This window comes from Bison bison, unplaced genomic scaffold (genome assembly GCF_000754665.1).
Source record: "Bison bison bison isolate TAMUID 2011002044 unplaced genomic scaffold, Bison_UMD1.0 scf7180017864040, whole genome shotgun sequence".
NCBI lineage: Eukaryota > Metazoa > Chordata > Mammalia > Artiodactyla > Bovidae > Bison > Bison bison.
Genome location: NW_011494612.1, coordinates 6,645,372 through 6,672,227, shown reverse-complemented (window position 1 = coordinate 6,672,227; position 26,856 = coordinate 6,645,372). Strand labels below are relative to the sequence as shown.

The following is a 26,856-nucleotide window of genomic DNA, read 5'->3' as shown; positions in this document are numbered from 1 at the left end:
ATAGATGGGGAAACAATGGAAACAGCGACAGACTTATTGATGCTTTTGAGCTGTGGTGTTGGAGAAGACTCTTGAAAGTCCCTTGGACTGCAAGGAGATCCAACCAGTCCATTCTAAAGGAGATCAGTCCTGGGTGTTCTTTGGAAAGACTGATGCTGAAGCTGAAACTCCAATACTTTGGCCACCTGATGCGAAAAACTGACTCATTTGAAAAGACTCTGATGCTGGCAGACAGGAGAAGGGGATGACAGAGGATAAGATGGTTGGATGGCATCACCGACTCAATGGACAGGAATTTGAGCAAGCTTCGGGAGCTGATGGACAGGGAAGCCTGGTGTGCTGCATGCAGTCCATGGGGTCACAGAGTTGGACATGACTGAGTGACTTAACTGACTGAAGATCTTTTACATCTTTTATTAGATTTACACTTAGGTACTTCAGTAGGCACTCTTCTCCTTTCTGATCACAAAGAAGATGTTGCCAAGGCTTCATCATTAAGTATGACATTCATTATAGTATTTTAGTAGATAACCTTTATCAGTTTAAGGATGTTCCATTCTACTCCTAATCTGCAAGAAGTCTGATGACAGCAGACAAATTTATCAGATGTTTTTCTGCAACTACAGAGGTAATATAATTTTTCTCCCTTAGCCTATTAGGAAAATATACTGATAAATTATCTAAAATAACCTTGTGTGCCTTGCATAAACCCAACTTAGTTATATTATTCTTTTAATATATTACAATATGTCATTTGTTAAAAATCTGAAATACTACAAGTATTTTCACAAATAAGACTCTTTACCACTCCATGGACTGTAGCCGCCAGGTTCCTCTGTATATGGGATTTATTTCCCAGGCAAGAATACTGGAGTGGGCTACCATTTCCTTCTCCTAGGGATCTTCCTGACCCAGGGATCAAACCTGGGTCTCCCACATTGCAGCCAGATTCTTCACTGTTTACAGATTCCCACCAGGGAAGCCCCAAATAAGATTAATGTTTCTTAAAATGTCCATGGTTATCCAGAACTCAGAAAATAAGTTAGGAAGTTTCCTTCCTCTATTCTCTTTAAGAATTTGTGTTTGGTATTAGTTCTTCATTAAATATTAAATAGCATTATCCAGTGAAGCCATCTGGGCCTGGTGATTCCTTTCTAGGAATAATTTTAAACGTGAATTCATTTCTTTAGTGTTTATAGGAACATTTATACATGTTCTATTTCTTCCTATATCAGTATTAATAAGTTTTATTTTTCTAGAAATATGTGTATGAGAATTATGGTATTCTACTGTGGTAATGAGTTTCAGTTTGCTCACATCTCCCTGCATCCACACTCCTGGATAATAGTACCTTTTCACACTGACTCTAAAGCTCCCTTTAAAGTTAAAACTGACTACCTGCTATATTTTGCCAATGAACATCCAGTACATTTCCAACTTCATGCCTTATCTCACGTCATTTCCTCTCCCTGGAAAGCCCACATATTTGGAGGTAATCAAGTTGTTGTTTAGTCACTAAGTTGTGTCCGACTCTATGCGACCCCATGGACTATAGCCTGCCAAGCTTCTCTGTCCACGGAATTCTCCAGGCAAAAATACCAGAGTGGGTTGCCATTTCCTTCTCCAGGGGATCTTCCTGACCCAGGGACTGAACCCGTGTCTCCTGTATTGGCAGACATATTCCTTACACTGAGTAACCCCAGGAAAGCCCAGGAAAAATGCAGAGATGTTTATAAACACAAAATTTTATATAAACTTTCATGGCATTCACTACTTACATTCTGCAAAGTAGATTCCAGATTAAAGACTCCTAACTTACATACTGCCCAATATTAACAGAGGGAGGAATAAGCAAATAAATATGGAAATAAATACATAACAGAGCAAGGGTTGATAAAACATTCATCCTGGCCTATGAAAATTTGTATAAAAGAACTGTTTAAAATATGAAACATAAAATATACTTGAGTTTTAGAAATTTATTTACAAAGTTCTTCCTACTACAACTGCTTTTAAAATATAGCAATAAAGGATCATTCACTATTAAAGTGGTACATATGTGGCATAGAAAAAAATCTATATAGTCAGTTAAAGTATTATAACAGATAATTGAAAATTGTTAAATGACAAACATTTGCAGTACTCCCTAAACAAGTAGGAAATAACAATGCATTTATTCATAGGAACTTGATTATTTTGTACTACTATTAAAAAAACACCCTATTATGAAAGATAAAATCAGAGTTTGAAAAATATTTTACAGAACAAGTGTATTTCAATTTTACATTTAATTATGAGGCCACAATAAAAATTTAACCATACACATATCAATGCATTTTACAGCAGATTAGCCAACTTAGGAATTATTTCATAAAGAGTATAAACCACTTTACCATAATCTCCCCACGGTCTTATCTTTCCAAATAAAATTCTACACACTATCAAACTAAATTAAGTGACCTGTGGCTAAAATCACTATAAGTATACTGGCCCTTAAACAAGTATACATCAGTATCATGTTTGTGCAAAATATACATGATTTTTTAATCCTTTTGCCCTTATCTCAATTTGCAAGTATATTCTGAAACCACCTCCTCTAACTGTTATTCTTGTCAATAGTGGCAAATCTTTCAAAATACACATATGATATCTTTATTTATAAAATAAACTGCAAAATAGTATGTGAACCAAGAACCCACTATTCAGAGGTCTATCCATGTTTTCATTTGTGATATCACTTAATTTCTGAACAAATTGAGATACACATTTCCAAAAATTCATTCAAGGACACTATACAAAGAGATTTACAGCAGTATTTGGCATCAACCAATAAAATTTATTTACTGTATCATGTGGCAAAGTTATTAATATCATGAATAACTTAAATGACTGGTCTTCAACTGGATTCAATAAAGAGAAAAATTACACCAAAATCAATATAACTTTTTACATGAATTAACTCAAAAAATGTCAGAGGTTAACCTTACTCTTTCAAGAAAAAAATAAAATGGCATAGTTTAGTGTTACCTTCTTTCCAGCTTTCACTAAGTGCTAACAGTAAGTACCATTTAAGTCAGTTTCTTATTTGAGAATGAGGTGTTTATAACTTTATACAAATTTTTTTTTAAGCCTCATATCAAATGAGTTGTAGATCTACTTAAAGTATGGCTTCTCCTTTCAAAGAAGGCAGGAAGACTGACAAGGGAGGGAGACGGGATGCCCTGTAAAGACAAACATTTTATACTTAAATATTTTTTCTCTTGAGTAAGATATAGCTTAGTATCATACATACTATTTTTCCATTTTACAAATTATCATAACAAGTAAGACATCTGAAAATCTAAACTCTTTAAAGAAACAGAAACTTAAAAATTAGGAGGGAAGGGTTGGGAGAACACATAGAACTATTTTAGCATTCTGAAAACAAGAAAAATGGATAGACTAGTTTACTACATATTAACTCAAATGAAAGAGATATATGCTTATTGCTACTAGTGGTACTTCTGTGAGATAAATGATTTAGTGTTTCAGGTGTATTTTTAAAATTATAAATTAGAAGACAAATTTTCGAGGTTAAAAAGACAAACTACAGTGGTTTCTTCTTAATCATAAGCAGAATTAAGAAGAGTAAAATTACTTCATGGGAAATAATTTTCTAAATTAAAAGCCATACACTCTGAGAAAGTTTTTATATTATGTGTTCAACCCATATTTATATGTGTGTATGATTTTGCTTCAAATAAAACTAAGCAAAACAGCAGTACTTGTGATAATAGAGATTACTAATATACTAAGCTGTCTAAACTTTATTATTTCAGAGTGTCAAAGTTAAATATCATCAGAATTTTTAATAAAAAAGAAACAATACCAAAAAGTTAAGAGGGGATATAAATCAAAACAAATTATTATGAAAGGTACTATTTTAACAGACATGCTGCTGCTGCTGCTGCTAAGTTGCTTCAGTCGTGTCCAACTCTGTGCGACCCCACAGACGGCAACCCACCAGGCTCCTGTGTCCCTGGGATTCTCCAGGCAAGAACACTGGAGTGGCTTGCCATTTCCTTCTCCAATGCATGAAAGTGAAAGTGAAGCCATTCAGTCGTGTCTGACTCTTAGCGACCTTGTGGACTGCATTGCAGCCTACCAGGCTCCTCCGTCCATGGGATTTTCCAGGCAAGAGTACTGGAGTGGGGTGCCATTGCCTTCTCTGTTAACAGACATGAATGGTTAACTATTCCCTGGAGAAGGGAATGGCAACCCACTCTAGTATTCTTGCCTGGAGAATTCCATGGACAGAGAGGAGCCTGGTGGGCTACAGTCCATGGCGTCACAAAGAGTAGGACACGACTAAGCGACTAATACACACAAACTTAGAGCCAGCAAGGCAGCTAGCTAGCTATAAGTCCTCATCAACAAGGTTTGAAGAGTTTAAAGAGCCGGGTTGGTGAAGTATCACCATTTAAGTGACAGCAAAGCGATGATTTAAGTAGATAGTATAAAAGTTTACATTTTCCTCAGGTAAAACCTTTATAATTTGCCATATTAAAAGCATAAATTTTACACAAATGTCATAATTCTAAGATTAAGAATCATATTTGGAATATAAATCCACTTCATAGGACAATTACTACTATTTTTAAGTAATTACTTCCATAAATAAGAAAATCTCTAATGGGACTGATTTTTTCAGGCCTTATGACTAAATTATCTTGCAAAATAGTTTTATGTGCCAATAAACAAAGATACTCCATTAAGCCTAAGTTGTTGTGATTTCAAAGCAGTTATAAAGTTGTGAATTCAGAAGTCCCCATTCACCTAATATGTGATTCAGTGGAGAAAAATACTTTCTTTTTTTCATAATAAATACAAATTTCAAATAGCTAATAAGCTCACATTAAATTTCACAAGGCTTGTTTCCATTACTGGTTGATGTATCTCCTAATTCTTCACAAATATCAAAGATGACTTGGATAGAACTTTTTTGAAATTTGAAAACTCAGAATTTCCTTCTAGCATCTCTGAAAAACTAGCTCATGAGGCAGAATGAAGTACAGATCGAAACCAGGAGTTTTGAGAGCGCCCACCAGTAGAGTTTGAGAGCTGAACATAACCATGCTTAGTAAATCCAATTACATTGCTTGTGGAAACAGAATGAGTAATCTGTTAGAACAGAAATAGGCAATTGAGAAGAGGACAGGAATGTCTTAAAGATACTTTAGGTACTTATTTATATTATTTACATAAAACTGGTAAAGCCATAAGTAATATATATTAATTTTCCAAAAATTTTCTATAAAATCCTATTACCTTCATTTGAAAAGCAGTAATATTTATAATAGTTACAACAGATGCAGGAAATAAAAAAGGGATAGTGCACTGGGCTTCAGAAAGCTTACAATCTAATTTTAGTAAATGAATGCTTACTATATTTTGTCAATTTCAATACTTTTTTCATTAACTAACATCTTTGCAAAAATTCATATTATCAACCAAGTATGATTTCCCTTCCATTGGAAGGTTAATCTTGATTACAAATCTATATAAACATACTCATAATAAGCTATAACCTTTGATGTATATTAACTAAAGACTTAACTAGCTTTATAAAAAATAAGCTATTAAGCATTATGTACCTTTTTTGTATGCATTTTATATAATTAAAGGTAACTGTTTATAGAACACAAAGGTGTTACCCTAAGTGCACTAACTTACTTAATCCTTACAACTACTACTTTATATTCATTTTATAAACAGTGAAATTGAAACAGAAAGATCTTTAATAAGTTGACAGAAGTCATACAGCTAGTAAACAGCAGAACTGGGATCTGAACTTAGGAGTTTCAGAGTTCCTGCTCTTAACCACTACTCAAACTGGCTCTGAGAAAATAATCACATCATATATGTGAGATAGAGTGTGTGTAATTACCCTTTACAATAACAACACAGGGTAAGTACTCCTTTCTTTCATCTGCAAATTGGGGATAAGAGAAAATAGGAAACTTGCTGAAGAACATATAGCTAAGAAATGACAGTCACTTGCCTTTCTTAACCTTAGTAAGTTATATTAATGATTTTTACAAAGGACAGATACATCACTATTTAGTAACAGTAATATACGTTAGAAATGCCCTTAATATTAATTAAATGTCTAATAATTCTGACACCATTGGGAATTTGGATTGCTCAGGAAACATTTAAAAATAAACACATGAATTTAGAACCCATAACACCTTTTGATACTCACTTCAGTGATTATCTATTCACAGAAATAATAAAGGAAATACAACTCAGTCTCTGCTATATTATTGGAGCCAATCTATAAATAGAACTATCGTTCTGTACGTCAGTAAAGTGATAGGCTAGACCAAAAAATGTTTCTTTGTCTCAGAGATTAACATCTCAATCCCAATAAAATTTCATATCAAATAAACTACACCTTAAGTCTCTAATTCATTAAATGAGGTTTTCTAAATTATCTTAACCCAACAATGAGGTTAGATATATCAAAAAAATTGATGGAAATATTAAGATTTCCACCTTTAAAAAGTCAACAAATTTTATACCAACTTGATAAATTTAGCCTGTTAAATCAAAATCACTTACTGCTAATGATGATGTGCTAGCCAGACGACTCATTACATGCTTCTCATTGCTAGAAGGACTTCTTCCCTCTGCTGAACTTTGGGATGCCATAAGAGCCCTTCGGAGAGCTCTTTTTGGAGTTTTGGAGAAAGAGAATGCTCTGGTAACCTAGAATTAAAACAAGATACAATTAATTTAAAAACCTAGATTAATATAATTGATTAGAACAATTATATGTAAAACAAAGCCAAATTTACATTAAAAGTTTTTCTATAAAAAATATGGAGAAATTCTGCCATATACTTTTTCTATAAAAAGTATATGGCAGAATGAGAATCTCTGGACAAAGCAGTGAGAAAATGTTAGGGTTAGGGGTTAGGGTTACGGTTAGGGATTGTGGATTATTCTATCTTGCATTCATAGAACTCTAGTCCAGCAGGAGAAAGTAGGAAGGAAAATTTGGCATGAGAAGAAACCTTGGTATTGTCTAATTCTGCTATAATTCAGTTATGAGATTGTTGATCCAAAGCCACTTAAACCTCAATTTAACTGTAAAAGGGTAGGACTTTATTTGAATCACCATTGTTAATGTTTATCTGCTATATATTATTCATGTTAAATGCAGAGATACAATGATGATTAAAGTATGCAGCCTCCCCTCAAAGGCAAAGAAAACAGCAATCAAAAACTTATGAACTGAACAATAGACTCTGGCTGTAAATTTACCTATAAAATTAAAACTCTAGTTCTACTTTTAAAAAACCTATTACCTACATTCTTGTATAGTCCTGAACAACCTCGATAAGGTAAGGTAAAGTAGGAAAGTTATCTTCATCATTAGAAGTCTGAAACTTACTATGGTAAGGAACAGATCCCAGGTTTCCTGACTCTTTTGTGTGCCCTTTGCTGAAAAATATCTAAGGCAATTTCTAACATGAATGCACACATACTTAAAACACGATCAGAAATATCACAGTAACTAGAATGGGAAGGGTGAAAGCTGTTACAATTACTGTGCCAAAGAATTCGCTAAGTTTAACTATTATCTCTGCAGGCCATTTCCTAAAACCAAAAAACAACTTTGTTTTATGTACTACCTTCACACTGACATCCTGACATCTATGGCTATATTATTTTAATATACTCTGAAAAATACATTTTGGAGATATGGTGAATAATAATGTCACTGAGATTTACCTTTTTTGAAGTCTTTTTTATTGCTCTAGATGCTCTACTCAATGTACTGTCCATATCTTTTGTATTTACTTCAAAGGATTCTGGATCAGCAGTGTAAATAAGATTCTCCTGTTGAAAATTATTATTAATTTTTAAAATAATAAAATAAAAATACACAGCTGTTCCTAAAATCAAACCTGTAAGAACTTACATGCACACACAGGTGCTTATATAAATCAAACTACTCAAGATTTTTGCTGTTTTTTACAATGTATGTGTGAGTATACAAATATTTTCTCTTCAACATGGCAGAAGTTCTCAAAAGAAAAGACACCAAATCAGGGCATTTTAAAATGTACTATTTGAAATGTAAGAGAGAGTTCAACTGAAGTCCCTGAATATCTGAATTTATAAACATTTATAAACATTTTTTAGTAACAAAATTTCACAACTGGGAAGAATTTTGTGGCTTAAAACAGTATAAATTAGGATATAAGTTAAATGTTTGCTGCCACCTTGTGGTTAATTTTACTTTATGAAATACTTTCATTAATTGTTTATATTCTAGTTCTAGAATTACTAGCCATCCTATGGCTAAGTAATTCAATAGATTTTATTTTCAGCATTTTTTCCATTACTGTTTACACTTCAGAATCATAGTTATAAATTTATAAACGACTGCAAAAGCCATATAGTTGGACATTGTGATAAATTTAGGAATAATCTCTGTAGTAGGAAATCACTATACTGCAGAGATCCATTTTATATATGGATACCTAGGAATATGAGAAAAAAATTCTTCCTTATAATGAACAGCTTTTTGGCTTTACAAAAAGCTGTCTCCATTATTTTCCTAGCCAGCATTCTGTTGTATGCACTAGTACTGTATTTCTTTCAATGAAGCTTTGTGTGGAGCAATCCTTTATTTATAACAATATATTGTTGGCCCACAGAAAAAACAAAACAAAAAACAAATCAAGGACCAGAGCAAGATGGTGCAATAGAAGGACGTGGAACTCACCTCCTCCCACAGACATATCTGTATGTAGAATAAAGCTCACAAAATACCTGCTAAATGCTGGCAGAAGAGCTCATAAAACCAAAATGCAAGAAAGATCACCACATAACAGAGTAGGAGAAAACAAAGAAAAGGGGAACTGGGACAGGATCTGTACCGCTGGGAGGGAGCTATGAAAGAGGAAATGTTCCTTGACACAGGAAAATGCTTCATCAGCAGGGGAGATCAGTGTGGAAAGTAAGACAGCTTCAGAGGCTTGAGAGAGAACAGAGCAACTGGTCTGCAACAAGTAGAACAGAGGGAGACTCGCAAAGAAGGCCCAGGCCATCTCACTGCAATCCTCAGCCTGAGAGGCATGTCTGCTGGTACACACCGGTGCTCAGCTGTGTCCAACTCTTTGCAACTCTTTGGACTATAGCTTGCCAGGCTCCTTTGTCCATGGGATTTTCCAGGCAAGAATACTGGAGTGGGTTGTCATATCCTTCTTGAGCAGATTTTCCTGAACCAGGGATTGAACCCAGGTCTCTTGTGTTCCCTGCATTGCAGGTGGGTCCTTTACCTTCTGAGCCATCTGAGAAGGTTGGGTGCTAAAACCTAGGCTTCAAAGGACAGACCTGGGGCGAAGACTGGAGTTGTCTGCATGAAGACTGCCTGAAGGGGCTTGGAGTGTGATCCAAGCTGCAATCTGGTACATGTACAAAAAGGAGAATGGATCCGCCACTGAAGCCCCACTGTTAACTTGCAAGCTCAAAGGAAGGGTGGGGCACAGAATAGCAGCCTCATTCTCAGTGTGCTCATAACAGGCTCAGCTGCTCATTCACAGAGGCAAGGCTGCAATCCTAGCCAACTGCCAGTGGCCTTACAACTTAGAAAGCAGGGCTGAAATCTTAATGTCCCCATGGCTCATGGATTTATGTGCCTGAGATGGCTTGGTAAACTCAGTGCCTGTAGGACACTGGTGTAGATTACTGTGCTCCTGTGGCTGGGGCAGGTCTAGAGATAGTAGGCTCTGCTGGCACTCACACACAGAGGTAGGCCGAGGGTCTAGGCTGACTCAGTAGCTCCTACAGCTATGGTGGGTCCAGGTCCTCAACCCAGCCATGGTGGTCCCAGTGCCTGACCTCAGTAGTTCTGTGTCAACAGGTCTGTGCTAGTAGCTTTGTGAGTAGAGGACCTGAGGGTTACCAGGTCTAACTATCTAAATCTCCACAGCTGAGGTGGGACCAAGGGGTGTGCCAAAAACTGTACTCTGTGAACCAGCAGAACCAGCCTGTCACAATAGTGACAGGCAAAATCAGAGTGCACTTTCCTGTAGACAAGTCTTTCCCCAATATTCACTGGGTGGCGTCTCTCCCAGTGGGAGTATTCCAGTCCTATCTACCTCACACTGGAGTTCAGAAACAGACCTGGGGCATCTATCCAAAAGGGGGGCAGACTCTGCCCCAGACAGAGTTGTAACAACCACAAAGCAAAGAGGAAGCCACACTCAACATCCAGTGCAGGCTCTGGTCATCATGATAACAATCATGCCCATATCAAGGGGATAATGGATAACACACAGAGAGGCAAACTGTGGCAGGCATACATAATGAAAACAGTCTTTGCTCAAAAATATTACTCTCACAAAGGCTACACAGGGACACTCCCTCATAAAAACTGCCCTTCCAGACCATGGTAGAAAAATGTTTCTCCTTAATTCAGAGTCAGAGAAATAGAAGTAAAATGAAAAAGAGGAACCACACAATTAAAAGACCAAGAGAATTCCCTGAAAGAACAATGAAACAGACATCTCCAGTCTACCAGATCCTGAGTCCAAAAAGGGGATAATGAAAATATTGAAGGAGTTAAGAAATGATATGGATAGAAATAGAGATTCCTGTTTAAAAAAAAAAGAAAATATATATATATATATATATATCAAAAGAGGAGTCAATTAAAAGTAAAATGAGACAAAAGTTGAACTAAAGGCAATCAACAGCAAACTGGATAATGAAGAACTAATAAGTGATCTGGAAGATAGAATAATGGAAATTACCAGACTAGAACAGCAGACAGAAATACAAATAAAAAAAATATATATATAGAAGATCTATGGAATAATATAAAGTATCCAGATCTGTGCATAATAGGAATCCTAGAAGGAAAACAAACAGAACGGGAATTTAAAAATGTATTTGAAGAAATTATGGCTGAAAATGTCCCAAATCTAAGGAAGGAAACGGAAACCCATGTATAGGAAGGACAGAGGGTCCCAAATAAGATGAACCCAAACAGACCTACACCAAGATATACTATAACTAAAACAAAAAAATTTTAAGATATAAAGAGGATTCTAAAGGCAGCAAAAGAAAAACAAAGAGTTAATTACAAAGGAACCCCGCCACCATAATGCTGTCAGCTGATTTCTCTACAGGGTCCCAAACAAGATGAACCCAAACAGACCTACACCAAGATATACTATAACTAAAATGGCAAAAGTTAAAGACATAAAGAGGATTCCAAAGGCAGCGAGAGAAAAACAGAGTTAATTACAAAGGACCCCTCTCCCCATAAGGCTGTCCACTTATATCTCTACCTACAGAAATACTGAAGGCCAGAAGGGGGTGGCAGGATATCTTCACTCAAAGTCTTAAAAGGGAAAAGCCTGCAACCCAGGACACTCTATACAGCAAGATTATCACTTGGAATAGGGAGAGATAAAGAACTTCTCAGACAAGCAAAAACTAAAAAGAATACAGCAATATTAAAGTTATCCTAAAAGAAATATTCAAAGGTTTCTCTAAGTAGAATAAAGAAAAAAAATCTACACGAAAGAGAAAATCACAATTGGAAAGAAAATCACTTACATAAGCTAGTACACAAATTTAAAAAATAAAATAATTTTTCTGAAAGTAATGATAACTCCAACTAACACCAAAAGAGTAAATACAAAGATATAAAAGAGGACGTCAAAAATCATAAAATGTGGGGAAAGAGTATAAAAATGTAGTTTTTTTCTTTTAAAGAATGTGTTTGAGCCTATATGACTATCAGTCTAGAGGTCAATATAGTTGTCGGTTAACACACTTGACAGCCAGGGTAACCACAAATCAAAACCATGTAACAGCTTCACAAAAAAGTAAAAGAAAAGAAAAAAGCATAATACAAAAGAAAACCATCAAACCAAAACAGGGAAAACAGAAAGGAACAAAGATGAAATATAAACTCAACTGGAAAATAAGGTTTTAAAAATGGAAATAAATACTTATCTATCAATAATTACCTTAAATGTCAATGGACTAGACTAAACACTCTAATGAAAAGACACTGGCAGACTGGATTAAAAAAAAAAAAAGAGCCTACAACCTGCTGCCTATAAGAAACCCACCTTAGGGCCTGGGCCAATGACATACAGATTGAAAGCAATAAGACTGAAAAAGATATTTCATGCAAATGGAAATGACAACAAAGCAGATCTAGCAACACTCATTCCAGACAAAACAGACTGTAAAACAAAAGTCATAAAGATAAAAAAGGACATTCTATAATGATAAAAGGGTCAATACAAGATGAAGATTTTACACGCATTTAATACTTGTTAACATACGCAATAGACGAGTGCCTAAATACAAAAAGCAAGTATTAACAGACATAAAGGAAGAAACTGACAGGAATACAACAGTGAAAGACTAACATCTCACTCACATCAGTAGATACATCTTCCAGACAAAATGAGAAAGGCAACAGAGATCCTAAATGATACAATAAAAAGGTTAGGCTTAATTGATATTTTTAGGACATTACATCCAAAAAACCAGAATACATTCTTTATAAGTGCACACAGATCAATCTCTAAGATTGACCACATACTAGGACACAAAACAAGACTAAACAAATTTAAGAGGACAGAAATAATTTCAAGCATCTTTTCTGATCACAACAGCATGAAACTAGAGTCAACCTTAGAAAGAGGAAAAAAAAAAAGATTATATGGAAACTAAAAAGCATGCTACTTAAAAAAAAAATATCAAGAGTCAATGATGGAATCAAAGAGGAAATCAGAAGACACCTTGAAACTACTATATACTCTTGAAAAAGGAGGCATGAGTACAGAATTGAGGGGGAAAAAAAGTTTCTTCAGTGTGGTGCTGGAAAAGCTGGACAGATGCATATAAATCAAGGAAGTCAGAACAGTCTCTCACACCATACATAAAACTCAATAAACACCGTTCTCTTCTCCAGGAGATAGTCCAGACCCAGGGATTGAACCTGGGTCTCCTGCATTGCAGATTCTTTACCATCTGAGCCACCAGAGAAGCCCCAAATATATGACATGACACCATAAAACTCCTAGAAGAGAACATAGGCAAAACATTTTCTGACATAAAAGTCCAATTGTTTTCTTAGATCAGTCTCCCAAGGCTACAGAAATAAGAGTAAAACAAGCAAATGGGACCTAATAAACTTAAAAGCTTTTCCACAGTAAAGGAAACCATAAAACGAAAAGACAATCCACAGAATAGGAGAAAACATTTGCAAACAATGTGCCCAACAAGAGATTAATTTCCAAAATATACTAGTAGCTCATACAACTTAATAACAAGACAACAAACAACAACTCAATAACTAGACAAACACCTAAATAAACCCTTCTTCAAAGACATACAGATGGATAGCAGAACATGAAAAGATGCTCAACATCACTAATTATTAGAAAAATGAAAATAAAAACTACAAAAAGGTACTGCCTCACACCAGAAGGAATGGCCATCATTAAAAAGTCTACAAAAAAAAAAGTCTACAAATAACAAAGGCAGAGAGGCTAACAGTACCAAGGTTCCTTAAAACCCTGAAAATAAAAAAGCAATAAAAACAAACAATACCAAAAAAACCTTAAAATAGAGTTGGCATATGACCCAACATATGACCCAACGTATGACCCAACATATGACCCAACGTATGACCCAACATATGACCCAATGCCACTCCCAGGTGTATATCCAGAGAAAACTATAATTCACAAACATACATGTACCCCAATGTTTACAGCAGCACAATTTACAAATTACAATAAATTTTACAGCAGTACAAGTTACAATTTCCAAATCATGGAAGCAACATGGATATATGAATGGATAAAGATGTGGAATAGATACACAATGGAATACTACTTGGCCATAAAAAAGAGTTTAAGAATGCCATGCAGTAACATGGATGGACCTGAGATTATCATGGGCTTCCCAGGTGGAACTAATGGTAAAGAATCCACCTACCAATGAAGGAGATGCAAGTTTGATCCCTGGGTTGGGAAGAGCCCCTGGGGTAGGAAATGGCACCCCACTCCAGTATTCTGGCCTGGGAAACCCCCTGATGGGCTACAGTCCATGAGGTCACTAAGAGTTGGACATGACTGAGCACACACGTGCACACACACACAAAGATTATATCATATTAAGTGAAGTAAATCACAAAGACAAATACTATATAATATCACTTATATGTGGAATCTAAAATATGACACAAATTAAATTATTTACAAAACAGAAACAGACTCACAGACATAGAAAACATAAGAACTTATCATTACCAAAGGCGTGGAGGAGGAATAAAGTAGGATTAGCAGATACAAACTACTATATATAAAATGGATAAACAACAGGTCCTACTGCACAGCACAGGGAACTATATTCAGTATCCTATAATAAACCATAATGGAAAAGAATATGAATATATATGTATAACTGAATCACTTTGCTATATACCAGAAACTAACACAACACTGTAAATAAACTAGACTTCAATTAAAAAAAAAATTTTAGTCTCTTAATTTTTCTAAAGTTATGTAAATATCCTTAATCAAGTATTTATAAACAATAATAATCATACCTCAATGTCTTTGAAGATCAGATTTAACTATAATAAACATTTTATTCCCACAGGAAATGTCCAAGACAATCTACTATACTGAAAAGGGTCATCTATTTATACATTCTCCTCCATCTAATATATCATTTGTGCAAATATGAAGGGATCAATATCGATCACATATCCCTCCCATATATGATGAAGAAATCAAATTATCCTTTAATGGACCTAGACTTCATCCAAGATCTATCACAAGCTACCTGATTTTGATTTTCTCATGTACCTTCACTTTAATCTGTACAGGATAAAAGGGATTATACATTTATAATGGCTTTTGATTTTAAGAGACTGCACTGATAAATTGGCAACCTGCCTGACAGGAAAAGCAACTTGCTACAACTCACCATATTGCTCTCAATAAGATAAAAGAACAACAGAACAAAATATTCTCTCACAAATAGTAAAGTCAAAGAGCATAAATGAAAATGCAAGTTCCAAAAACTTCACTAAAGCAGAGCCACAGGAGTTCTAAGGCTATGAGGGCCTATCTGTAAGCTAGGGATTCAAAAAAATGTTGCATGTGTCTATACTTCTGTTGCATGTGTCTATACTTTTCAACATCTTTTCCAAAACAACTTTTAAATCAGTTTTCCTCAATAAACACAAAACTAAAACTCTCCTGTATTCATAATTAACAAGTCATTAGAAATATACAGGTTTAGCATGTACATTACCATGGAGTTCAAACTTTCATTACAATAGTAGTTTAAGAACTTACAGCATCTGCTTTACAAATGGTGTTGGCTACATGTCGACATAGCATCTTTAGCCAGTTTTCTTTTGGAAGTTCCTCTGATGTCATCTGGAAACTGAGCAGCACATTTGCTTGCTCTGTTGGTGGCCTCACAAGCAATGCAAAAGCATTATGGCAATCTAGGGTTCCAAAATAACCACAAACACTACATGTTACTCCTTGGAAAATGACAGATTTAACACAAGTTTAGTTCCCTCAGAGCAAGAAAACTCTACTGAATTCTCTCTTCTCTATCCAGTAAATTATCTCTATTTCTATCTTTCCTGTTCCCTTAGTTATTAATTGGACAAAGAGCAGCATCATATTATGTTGAAACATTGGAAAAAATAGTACATACCATGTAAGGAACCAACAATAATAATTTAATGTTGTTAGGTAAGCAGTACTTTCCATAATATTTAATATTTTCTTTAATGAAGCTTTAAAAAATTAGATCATTTCTTAGAATTCTAGAATTTAAGTTTTTAAAGTGACACTGTAAGAATAATTTAATAATTCAACCTACTTAAATCAACTGAAAGAAAATACTCAAATATTAAAACTGTTACAAAAGGTTTTATGATCAAGAAGCTAAAACAGAACCTGTTTTGAACAATGAAGTCTTCCAGAATTATAATCCAAAAAATATAGACGATTTAAGTAAACGCTATATGTAGCCCTTAATAAATCCAGAATTTGACAACTGAGTAAAGAGAACAATATAAGTTGCTATTCAAGTTTTCTTTGTTTCTCATAAATTGAAAGCTTTCCTTCATTAGAGGATAGGATCAGTGATAAAACCAGCTTACATCGTAAAAATATATGCCTAAACAAGAAAAATATTGCCAAGCATACCTATCATACAAGCTAATGATATAGCTTATGGTAGGTATAAACTTTTGCCAATTTCAAGCCTTCAAAGAACCCTCTCTTAACATTCCCAAAGTTTAGAGTAAAAGCTTTCCTTAATACACATATGAGCCCACATTGAGTCTACCATAGTTACTTTGGGTATATTTACTCATGCGTATCTATTTCTGGTGATATCCTAAATGTATCCCTCAAAAGGCAGCCACTGACAACAGGAAATGTTGTAAGATGTGGAAGCACAGGTAATAGACTACAACTGCTTTTGGATTCTGAAGGAATAAGTTTTGGTGTGGGAATGGGGAGGATGGGCACTACTTTAACCATGTAACCATTTAAAAGCTCTTTGTATCTTAAGAGATGAAGATATTCTACAGAATGAAATAATACTTTCATTTGAAAAAAATTAAAAATCAAATCAGTTCCTAGAAATGTAGTGGGATAAAAGCAAAGAACAACTACTTTGCCAGAAATAATCAACAATATTGAAAAATAATTTACCAGTTTAAAAATAAACATATAAGGGAATTAAACCTTCAATGAATATAAACTAGTTTTATTTAGCCAACAGTTTATCCAATGACCATACCTTCTGTCTCTCGTATGTCTAGCACCTTCTTAATCTGAGAAAGAGGCATTAGATGAATATGCTTAAGAGAAGCTGGGGGTCGGGTCTGGCCATGAGGACTCCTAAAAGTACCAATAACCTTGTGTCGTTTTCTTGCTATCTGATTATTGGGGGGGAGAAAAAAAAAGTTGATGTCAGTAACAAAAACAAAGACCAAATGCTTAAAAATAAAATGGCACTAGTAACATAAATCTATATGCAGCTCATTAAGTATCAGTCATTCCAAAATTATCTGTAAGTAATTACTATGTAACAAATTCATACATGTAACTATGTAACAGAATTGTTCACATTCATATGAAAAGAGCTCAAAGTCAGGAAAACAGGATCTATGGAAAAGATCCCAGAGGTGTGAAAGAACTTAGAAGAGTTGTGAGAAATAATGGGATCAAAGGATGAAGGAATCTTCAATAAAAGACCTTGAATTCGGAAAGGGGAATAGTTGCTTTGGGATCACTGCCTTGGGTTCAAAAAAATAACTGACTTCAGTTTAAGAACAGAATTCACAATTATCTCAGATCCCATGCAAGGAACTGAGAATAAAGGAGCAAATAATACAGAAATGGTTCTGGTTCTCATGACACTTACATACTATTGAGAAATATGAAAATCAAAGTAACAATACATTACAAATCGATGCAAATTATAAAGTCAATGTGCTGATATAACTTTAATTAAACTGGGAACTCACCAAAGGAAGAGACAGGTAAAGTATTGCTGGAGAAGACAGGAGCAAAATCAGAAAGGATCCTGTGACTCATGATGTACATAAGTTCTGAGAATTTTATAAGGTCTTTAAATTTTTCATTTCTATGAAATCATAGTATATTATTTTGTCTTTTTAAAAGAACATCTCTTTTGGGCTTATGAAAGTGAAAGTCGCTCAGTCATGTCTGACTCTGTGACCCCTTGGACTATATATAAAAAGTCCATGGAATGCTCCAGGCCAGAATACTGTTGTGGGTAACCTTTCCCTTCTCCAGGGAATCTTCCCAACCCAGGGATCAAACCCAGGTCTCCTGCATTGCGTGCGGATTCTTTACCATTTGGGCTTATAATCATTAACTAAAAGACACTAACACAAAATAATTTAGATTAAGTTGCTTAATGAATTGAGATTGATTGGTCATACTCATCATGATGAATATGACAAAGTAAGGCTGAAATCTGTGTTGGTTAATGAGAAAAGATCAAATGGCAGTCAGTATCACATTTACACTGATGCAGAAATATGACACATGATCTATGATACAAACCAAATATTAAAAGCCCATTTATATTAATATGGTAAAAAAAAGTAATTCTTTAACTTCCACTGTAATATCTAAATGTACTTTTAATTTAGCTAAGTAAAATAAATAATTTTAAGGCTCATTTTTAAAAAGGAAAAACAATGACAAGTATTAATACTGATGATACAAATGCTAGTCCATCAAGGTAAGAACTCAAAATACAGATACATCACCTGTCATGTCTAAGTGAAGTCAGTTCAGATCTTACTCATTTTAAATGTTTCTAACATTTACCATTCTCTTCATTCCAAATTTGCTCTAAGTTTTGGTGTTAAAAAAAAAAAAAAAAAAACAAGCTAAAGAATAAGAGCTTATAAATTTAAAGGTCCAAAATTTGGGCTCCAAATTTAATGTTAGAAATAGAACTGTTACAGTTAATGTGATTTTGACATGGAGACTAAGAGAGAGCAGAAAAAAAAAGTCAGTGAATTCAGGAAAGATGAAGGAAGTAAGAGGCCAAGCTATAACAGACGTGGAGGCTACAAGGAATGACCAATGACATGAATTAAAGTGCAAGGTAAGTCTATGAGCCAGTTGTAGAAGACATCACAAAAACTGAATGGGAAGTAAAATAAAAAAATTTAAAGCAAGCCACAACTCTCCAAGGATTAGAGGATAAAGACCTGGGTTCAATCCCTGGGTTGGGAAGATCCCCTGGAGAACGGAATGGCTACCCACTCCAGTATTCTTGCCTGGAGAATTCTATGGATGGGGAACCTGGTGGGCTGGGGATTATAATTCATTATATTAAATAATCAAGTTATGTCTGTCTTCAATAAAATACGGATTTCTCTGCTGGGAAAATGTACTTAATTTTAAAAAGAAGTCATAATTATTTTGTAAATCTTGAAGAAATATACACAGATACAAGAAGTTCCTAAAATTCTTGATCTAGGCATTTATTTGCATGGAAACAAAATAAACTTTCATTTTGACATGGATTTGAAGTTATGAAAAAATATCATACGTCTTAATATTAGGTCTTCTCCTAAAAGCATTCAATTAATAGCATTAAATCAACAATTGGTCTCATCAAAAAAGTGATTCAAGTTCACTTTAAACTTCTTTAATCAATTAATTAAAACTTATTGTTTCGATCAAAGCTTAGTTTTAAAGATTCAATGAAGTCATACAAACAGCAGGGTTATTACACTGTATTAAGGACAACTTTACCTCCAGGCAGTCATTGAAGAGGAAGAGAGTTACTTGTTCTCCTCTGTCACAGGGGTGCTCACCTAGAGAAATTGTTTCAACTCGCTGAACTAAACTTCGGTGAGAAGATAAAAGATTAGCCTGAATAGATTGAAAACATTAATAAAACATTACTTCATGGTAAATACTTTTAAATACTTTTTAAAATTATAATTAAAAACAAAGTTGTGCCAAGATTCTGTTTATATTATAACTGGCAGAATCTAAATACAGCTGACCTTGAACAACACAGGTCTGAGCTGCACTAGTCCACTCATACAGGTTTTCTATTTTAGTAAATAAGTACTACAGTATTACATGACCCATGATTGGTTGAATCTATGAATACAGAAGCACAGAAACAGAGTGCCAACTATAAAGTTATATGCAGATTTTCTACTGCTCTGGGCAGGGGGTTGGTGCCCTTAATTCCCAGTAGTTCAAAGGTCGACCATAACAAAATCAAAAAGAACAAAAAGAGTAAGTCGACAATCATCAAAAATGAATACTTACTGGACATCCATCTACCTCATAAACAACATCGAAAATTTGCCTTTGAGCTTCTGTTTTTCTCTTATCCTCATTAATATGGCTGAAAATTAATAAAGTTATTTTTAAAACAACAGACCATAAAAACTGTATATATACACATCTTGTGTCACACATACACAAAAAATCCCTCCATGTGAATATGTCTTAATTTTGATAACCGTATCAGTTAATATATTCCCTAAAAGTATCCCACTACATTAAAAAATTTCTCATAGAATCCTTCAGAAAAGTAAGTTTTGCTTTACTCCTTACTATGTTCTCTCTCTCTCACTTTAGACTATATTCATTATACACTTCCTAAAATACATTATACTGGTATAAACTGCCGGTTCAGAAGTTTTAAGTTCAGGTAAGGTTTTATGCAAATCATTCCCAAATTATATGCTAATCATTTCACTGAAATAAAAATTAAGACTATTGCTTCCAGACAAGATGGAATAAGAGGAAAAATATATACTTTGCCTAAAACAACTTAAAAAAAAAAACCCCAGCAAAGTGTAAAGAAAGAGGTTTTTAAAGTCAATGTCTCAAACAATGCAAGCCTAATTATATCCTATCTACAAAAGATACACTTTACATCAAAGACATGAATAGTCTAAAAGTAAAATAATGAAAATATCCAGTAAGAGCACAATATAGTCTTCTCAAGCGTACATGGTACCTTCACCAGGTTAAGCCATAAAATAAGCCTCAGGAAGTTTAAAAGGATTGAAATAATACAAAGTATATTTTCTATAAATGGTGAAGTAAAATTAGAAAATTAGTATCACAAGGAAACTTCAAAAATTCACAAATATGTGGTAATTAAACAACAAACTCCTGAACAACCTATTGGTTGTGATTACCTATTGGTAATCACAAGGGAAATCAGAAAATAGTTTCAGGTAAAAACAAAAACCAAGAACATGACTAAAGTAGTGTTTAAAGGGAAATTTACAGCTATAAAAGTAAACAATTAAAAAAATAACCTCAAATCAATATCCTAATCTTCTACTTTAAGACACATGATGGGGGGAGGCGGGAAGAGCAAGCTAAATCTAAAGCATGCAGGAAAAAGGAAATCAAAAGTTATGAACGAGTGACTATAAAAATAATGGGAAAAAAAAAATCAACAAAATTAAAAGTGTCTTTCTTTTATGAAAATATGTTAACGCTGACTGCATAATTCAGTTTGTAGAAAAGATCAAGGTAAAGAATGTGTATGTTAAACCACTAAGTAGTGAAAAACACTACTATCCTGATCCCAAAATAACAAACCAAAAGCATGACGATTGGCTGATCAACATATAAAATACAAGTATAAACAAAAACCAAAATATGCATAATGTTTTCAGTAGCAACAGAAGCTCATATCCATTAATTTGAGCATTATTCTACTGCTAGATCCTTTCACTAGAGCTGGTAGTTTCCATATAGGAGCTCCTTACAAGTATTTTAAGAAACTCTATTTCAGGACTTCCATGGAGGCAGTGGTTGAGGATCTGCCTGCCAATGCAAGGACCACAGGTTTGATCCCTGTTCTGGGAAGATTCCACATGCCGAGGAGCAACTAAGCCTGAGTGCCACAACTGCTGAGCCCCCACAATGAAACTACTGAAGCCTACATGCCTAGAGCCAGCAAGAGAAGCCACTGCAATAAGGAGCCTGCACACTGCAACGAAGAGTAGCCCCTGCTCTCTGCAACCAGATAAAGCTTGCACGCAGCAACTAAGACCTAGTGCAGCCAAATAAAGAATCCAGGTGCTAGGTTTTAGAAGATTAAAAAAAAGAGAGAAATTCTATATCATACAGAAGCACTTCATGGAGTGCTTCTGTATGAAGCTATTTAATTAAAGAAACTATTTAATTAAATTAACTGAATATGCTTATATGTAAAGTTCAAAAAGGTGCTATATCCTCATCCTTCGGGAAGAAAAACAATTAACAGCAATAGAGCTTTTAATTCTGATCATATTAGTCAAAAAAAATCACTTCTGATCAATGCTGTCTCCAAGTTAGACTTACAGTAAGCAGCTTAAGTTTAATAATCAATTTCCCCTAGTAAATTTCATTGAGTTTGTACTTTGACCACATCTCCAACAAACCCTACCAATTTAAGTTCACAGAATTCAAAGTAAGAAAAAAAAGTCAAAGCTAATGTGAAAAACGTATTAACCTTTTCATTTCATCAGGGTCAAATTCCCAAATTCCATTTGGGTAGTTAATAAGAATATGAAGACAAAAACAAGCTAAGACTGGAAATATATGAAGAAAATGTCTATTGGTGCATTTATAACATTTTCAAATTTCTAAACCACTGTTACCCTCTACATGTATACGTTCACAAGTATGTTTTTGATTAATCATATTTTAACAATATTTCTAACATTTTAATATGTGACTACACTACTAAAAATAATTTAGATACTATTTTACAGAATTTTGTTATTGATCTTTTTCTATTTACGATTCTAATTGTTCCACCAATTCCACTGTAAATCTAAGGAATAACAAAAAAATTGAAATAAGGTACTTACGTCATTACTTCCTTTAGTGATTCAATAGCTTTTTCTAGAGTGCTTTTGTCAGGATTTTCTTCAAATGTGTGCTTCTTAAGATCTGTAATATTTTATCAAATATTTTCTCTATGATTAAAAGAAATTCAATGGTTTTCCCACGATGACTTAAAAATGCTGTCCACTGTGACAGACACACGTTAATTTAAAAAAATAATATCTAACTTTTCCTTTTAAAAAAAAGTTTTTATACAATGTTCCCTTAAGAATGAGTTTCCAAGGTGGTGCTAGTGGTAAACAACCCACTTGCCAATACAAGAGACATTAAGAGATATGGGTTCAATCCCTGGGTCAGGAAGATTCCCTGGAGGAGGAAATGGCACCCGACTCCAGTACTTTTGCTGGGAGAATCCCATGGACAAAGGAGCCTGGTGGGCTACAGTCCACAGGGTTGCAAAGAGTTGGTCACGATTGAGTATCTGAGCACCCGTAAGAGCTCTCTTCTTAAATGTATTAAATAAGTTTCCACATTTTTTCACTGAATAAATTTTCAGAATATGTACCAGATTTTCACTATTTCAATTCCCTTCTAGTAAAGTTTGATGACTCCTAAATTTTTTAAACTCTCTGAATTCACGATCCTCAATTAACTAAGAAGTCATTATACATGCTATATTTCATAGTGGGGCCCATGGCTCCATCACAGAGAGCAGCTGGTGTGAAGAGACGATTTTGTTTAGTTTATAGGTTTAATGAGGTGCTTAGACTTTGACTCTTCTTACCCAAGTTGCTTATAATGTTCTACCCAATGGTTCCCTATATCTCCACCCCCCCCACCTAATCTTTTAAGTGGAATAATAGAAGAAAGGCTTAGATATCAAGTTCATTTTAGTCATGACATTTGATGAATTCCTATAAGTACTTAATAAAACAATAATGAAGATAAATAAGAAACAGCCTATTTTGTAAAGTTAAAAAGGTTGCATATTCATATATTTTCTTTATAATCTGTAAAATAGAATAGTTTTTAAAGACTGTGGAAATCATTTTATATGTTAGTAATTCTAAACTGTATTAGATAACCTCAAAGAGAATAAAAATTACCAATTTTTGTAGTTACTACCACAATTCATAATTTAACCAATATATTTCAAAGACAATAATAGATAAAAAGAGTCCCAAACTTAGCCTCCTTAACTGCTATACTTACTATTGTAGTTAAGGTCTGAAGGCCAAATTGCTTTGTTACACTTATTCCTGTTTTATGCAATTTAGTTCTCATACTTAAATTTAAAAGTATAAAATTTAAATTTAAAAATATAAAAACTGACACTGTTCTAGACCTATTCACTACTTTAGTCAGGTAAATATAAAAGCATACAAATACACCTTTCTTTTCATGAAGGTATAATTTATTCACAAAAATTAACTCTGCTATAGATGTCCTTTTCATTGAAATCTATAATTTAAGTTTTAGAATAAATGGATGAATGTTTCAAGAGTGTTCTGCACACTATAAGGAAAAAAAATATAAGACAAAGCATAAAGAATTTTACTAAGAGTCAGAAAAAGACTAAATAACCTCAAACATCGTAATCATTTTGTGGGTGAATTTTATGTGGATGTAAACTGTTTGGGAATTAGTGACAAACCATGAAATATAAGAATACTTTTAGGAGAGAGGCAGAAAGTTCAATACTAGTCAGTAAAACTGATTTCACAACAAATAAAGCATTTCTAGGCCAGAGTGAATTTTTGTAGCACCAGTGATTATTCAGATTATCCATAAAGATATTTTCTACATAAAAGATACAAACTTTAAAACTGAAACCTAAGAGCACTTTGAAAACGAGAAATTTTGCCAATTTTTTAGAACAAAACAATTTCATAAAAACATCCAAAATTGTCTGGAAAGAGATCAGACAAGTACCATTTAAAAGTAACGCAATGCTGGGTAATCTCTGCACTGGTCGGATGAGAAGTTCAACAAGGCTTTGCCGTCCACATTCTGGCTTAGCTTGGTTTATCTGAAAAGAATTAATTTATTCAAAATTTATTTTGAATGTTTTCTGCAAAGATTATTATACATTACATTTATTAGATTACACCTTATCATTTGTGCCCTGATAAGAATGGGAGAAGTAGGGTGGTAGTTGTTCTCTGGCAGATTATTATGGTTCAGTAATTCCTCAAGGCCTGAAATAGCCTTCTGGCAAGCGAAGGATTAACACCTTAAACAGAGAGTGAGTTCCTCTAAGCACTCTTATACATTTCATTTCAGTTTTTCATAAATCTATATCATTCAAAAAGAAAAAAAATTAAAAATATTAATTATGCTGATACCATTTGGATAAACAAAGTAAGCCACCAATAAGAAAATCATTAAAAGCAAGCAAAATCTCATTGGAAAATTTTTAGAAGTGTTTGAGAATATGCCTAACTTAAAAAACACACACACACACACACACAACATTCATATTCACTCAGCTGCCTCTTGGATCCTGCTTGTGGCATATCAAACCTTGTGATGCTAAACATCACTGCACTTTCAAGTAAAACTAAACACATAACATTAAGGTATTCTGACATGGATGTATCTTTACTAAAAGATACATCTTTAGTATTAAAATTTAATTTTAATAAATTCCGTCAGAAAATAATTCTCTGATTTTTATTTGAAAGAAATATGTATTACCTTCAGAAAAGCATGAAATCTTGGTTTCTGTTTTTCACATTTAATAATAGTTTCCTTGCTCATTTCAAAGAAGTTCACAAAGGGAGGATAGATTTTTACCAAATCTTTGGACTAGGAACAAACAAAAAAAACCAAAACCCATTAATTTGTGGCTGTTACCCTTAGTCAATGAAACTTAAAGTTGAATAACCAGTAGTCAAAATCTGACATACCAGATGCAAAAGAAAAGTTCAAAATACATTTCTTCTCAAGGTAAATACAGGAATTTTATTTCATAAACTTCTCACTAACTAGTGAGTTAATTGCTAAAGAAAATGCATCAATTGTTAAACAGAGCCTAAAACCTGAAAAGCAAATAAATACTCAGAAACAAACAAAAGTTGATATACTTTTGTTGAACTTCAATATAAGCTTACTGTATTGATAAACATGACACAGTTTTAAAACTTCTATTAATTTAGAATATAGTAGCAATTATAGCTGATCTATGAAGAACCCAAGAACACGCTATTATCTTTTGAAGGATCCAAACAACCATTAAAAGATCAACTGTACTGTGCAATTTTGAAGTACAAGGAAAATGTCCTGACAAATTGAGACCAACAGGTACCAAAAAGATCTGGGACAATAATCTGCATATTTGAAATTCTCAGTCAACCAGAAAGAACATCCAACAGCTATATGGTAAGGATTAGTTAGGAGACCTTAGAAATCAAAACTAAATGGGCAACAATCCAAGGCACTGAAACTTATCTGGTCGGGCTGAATCATATCCAAAGAGACTAAAGGAAATTTATAAATTCTATTTGTGGCACCTCATTCAAAACTAATATACTTATTTAATAAACTTAACCTATGTTCTTAGAGAAGAAACAGTTCATTGGAAGGTTTTATGCAGACACAAAGACAGTACAAAGTGCTATCAACTAAGGAAAGAAAAAATAAAACTCAATTATAGAAAACTTTAAAAAATCATTAATCTATGGCTGTTTATGATAGGAAAATAATATGATATATGGTAAAATGACTGTAACACAACAGTTAATATTAAAGATGAGCTATCAAGAAAGTGTTGGATTGTATATGGAAGGCATGTTTCAGAAGACAAGAACACTTTCAAAATATTTTACAAACACAAAGATGCCTAAGTTTTTTAAAAAAGTTCTCACATTTAAACAGGTAACTTTCATTCCCTGCCATTTCTTGATGAGATGATACTTTAATCTTAATACTTAATAAATAAAATACTTACATATTTAAGAAAGATATCACCAATGCTTTTGCTCTCATCCCAATTAACAATAAGGTCTTCAAGATCATCCTGGAAAAACACAAAATGAGACAATACGTGATTCTGATAATCACTTTAGCATCTCTTAAATTTGAATATTCATTTGAAAGACATACTTTACAGAGTACCTTAATTTGGCATATATAACAATAACATTCTTTCTCAATAAGAAATTAATTTTTTGACAAGAAAAATATCCTTTGAAAAATAATTAAGAAAACATAAAGAAGGCCAAATCAATAAGACTAAGTCTAATTTCCCAGTATGATGTGGAAGTATAATTAATTTAACTATACAGCTGATTGGTTCATTAATTAAAGAATTAATTAATTATAGAAAAGCACCTTTGATCTTGGCTGCTGAAGCATCAGCCATTAGAAACTGTAATCTATAATAGAGGTCAGCAAACGTTACTTAAAGGGCCAAATGGTA

General features: G+C 33.8%; 1 protein-coding gene across 5 annotated transcripts in view; it reads right to left on the bottom strand.

Moving 5' to 3' along the window:
* Nucleotides 1-1,964: 1,964 nt before the first annotated feature.
* The window catches only part of ECT2 (epithelial cell transforming 2), a 59,321-nt gene continuing 34,429 nt past the window's right edge, over nucleotides 1,965-26,856 (bottom strand). For 4 of the 5 annotated variants that reach the window (XM_010835272.1, XM_010835273.1, XM_010835269.1 and 1 more), the window contains 11 exons: nucleotides 26,386-26,454; nucleotides 25,134-25,244; nucleotides 24,369-24,465; nucleotides 22,460-22,541; nucleotides 19,905-19,983; nucleotides 19,374-19,493; nucleotides 16,870-17,008; nucleotides 15,399-15,553; nucleotides 7,780-7,887; nucleotides 6,604-6,750; nucleotides 1,969-3,221 (listed from right to left, as the gene is read on the bottom strand). In XM_010835272.1, the coding sequence (XP_010833574.1) occupies nucleotides 3,132-3,221; nucleotides 6,604-6,750; nucleotides 7,780-7,887; nucleotides 15,399-15,553; nucleotides 16,870-17,008; nucleotides 19,374-19,493; nucleotides 19,905-19,983; nucleotides 22,460-22,541; nucleotides 24,369-24,465; nucleotides 25,134-25,244; nucleotides 26,386-26,454 (1,197 nt within the window). In that variant the 3' untranslated portion in view covers nucleotides 1,969-3,131. Of the gene's footprint in view, nucleotides 3,222-6,603; nucleotides 6,751-7,779; nucleotides 7,888-15,398; nucleotides 15,554-16,869; nucleotides 17,009-19,373; nucleotides 19,494-19,904; nucleotides 19,984-22,459; nucleotides 22,542-24,368; nucleotides 24,466-25,133; nucleotides 25,245-26,385; nucleotides 26,455-26,856 lie in introns of all 5 variants that reach the window. The other variant, XM_010835268.1, reaches the window with a different exon arrangement.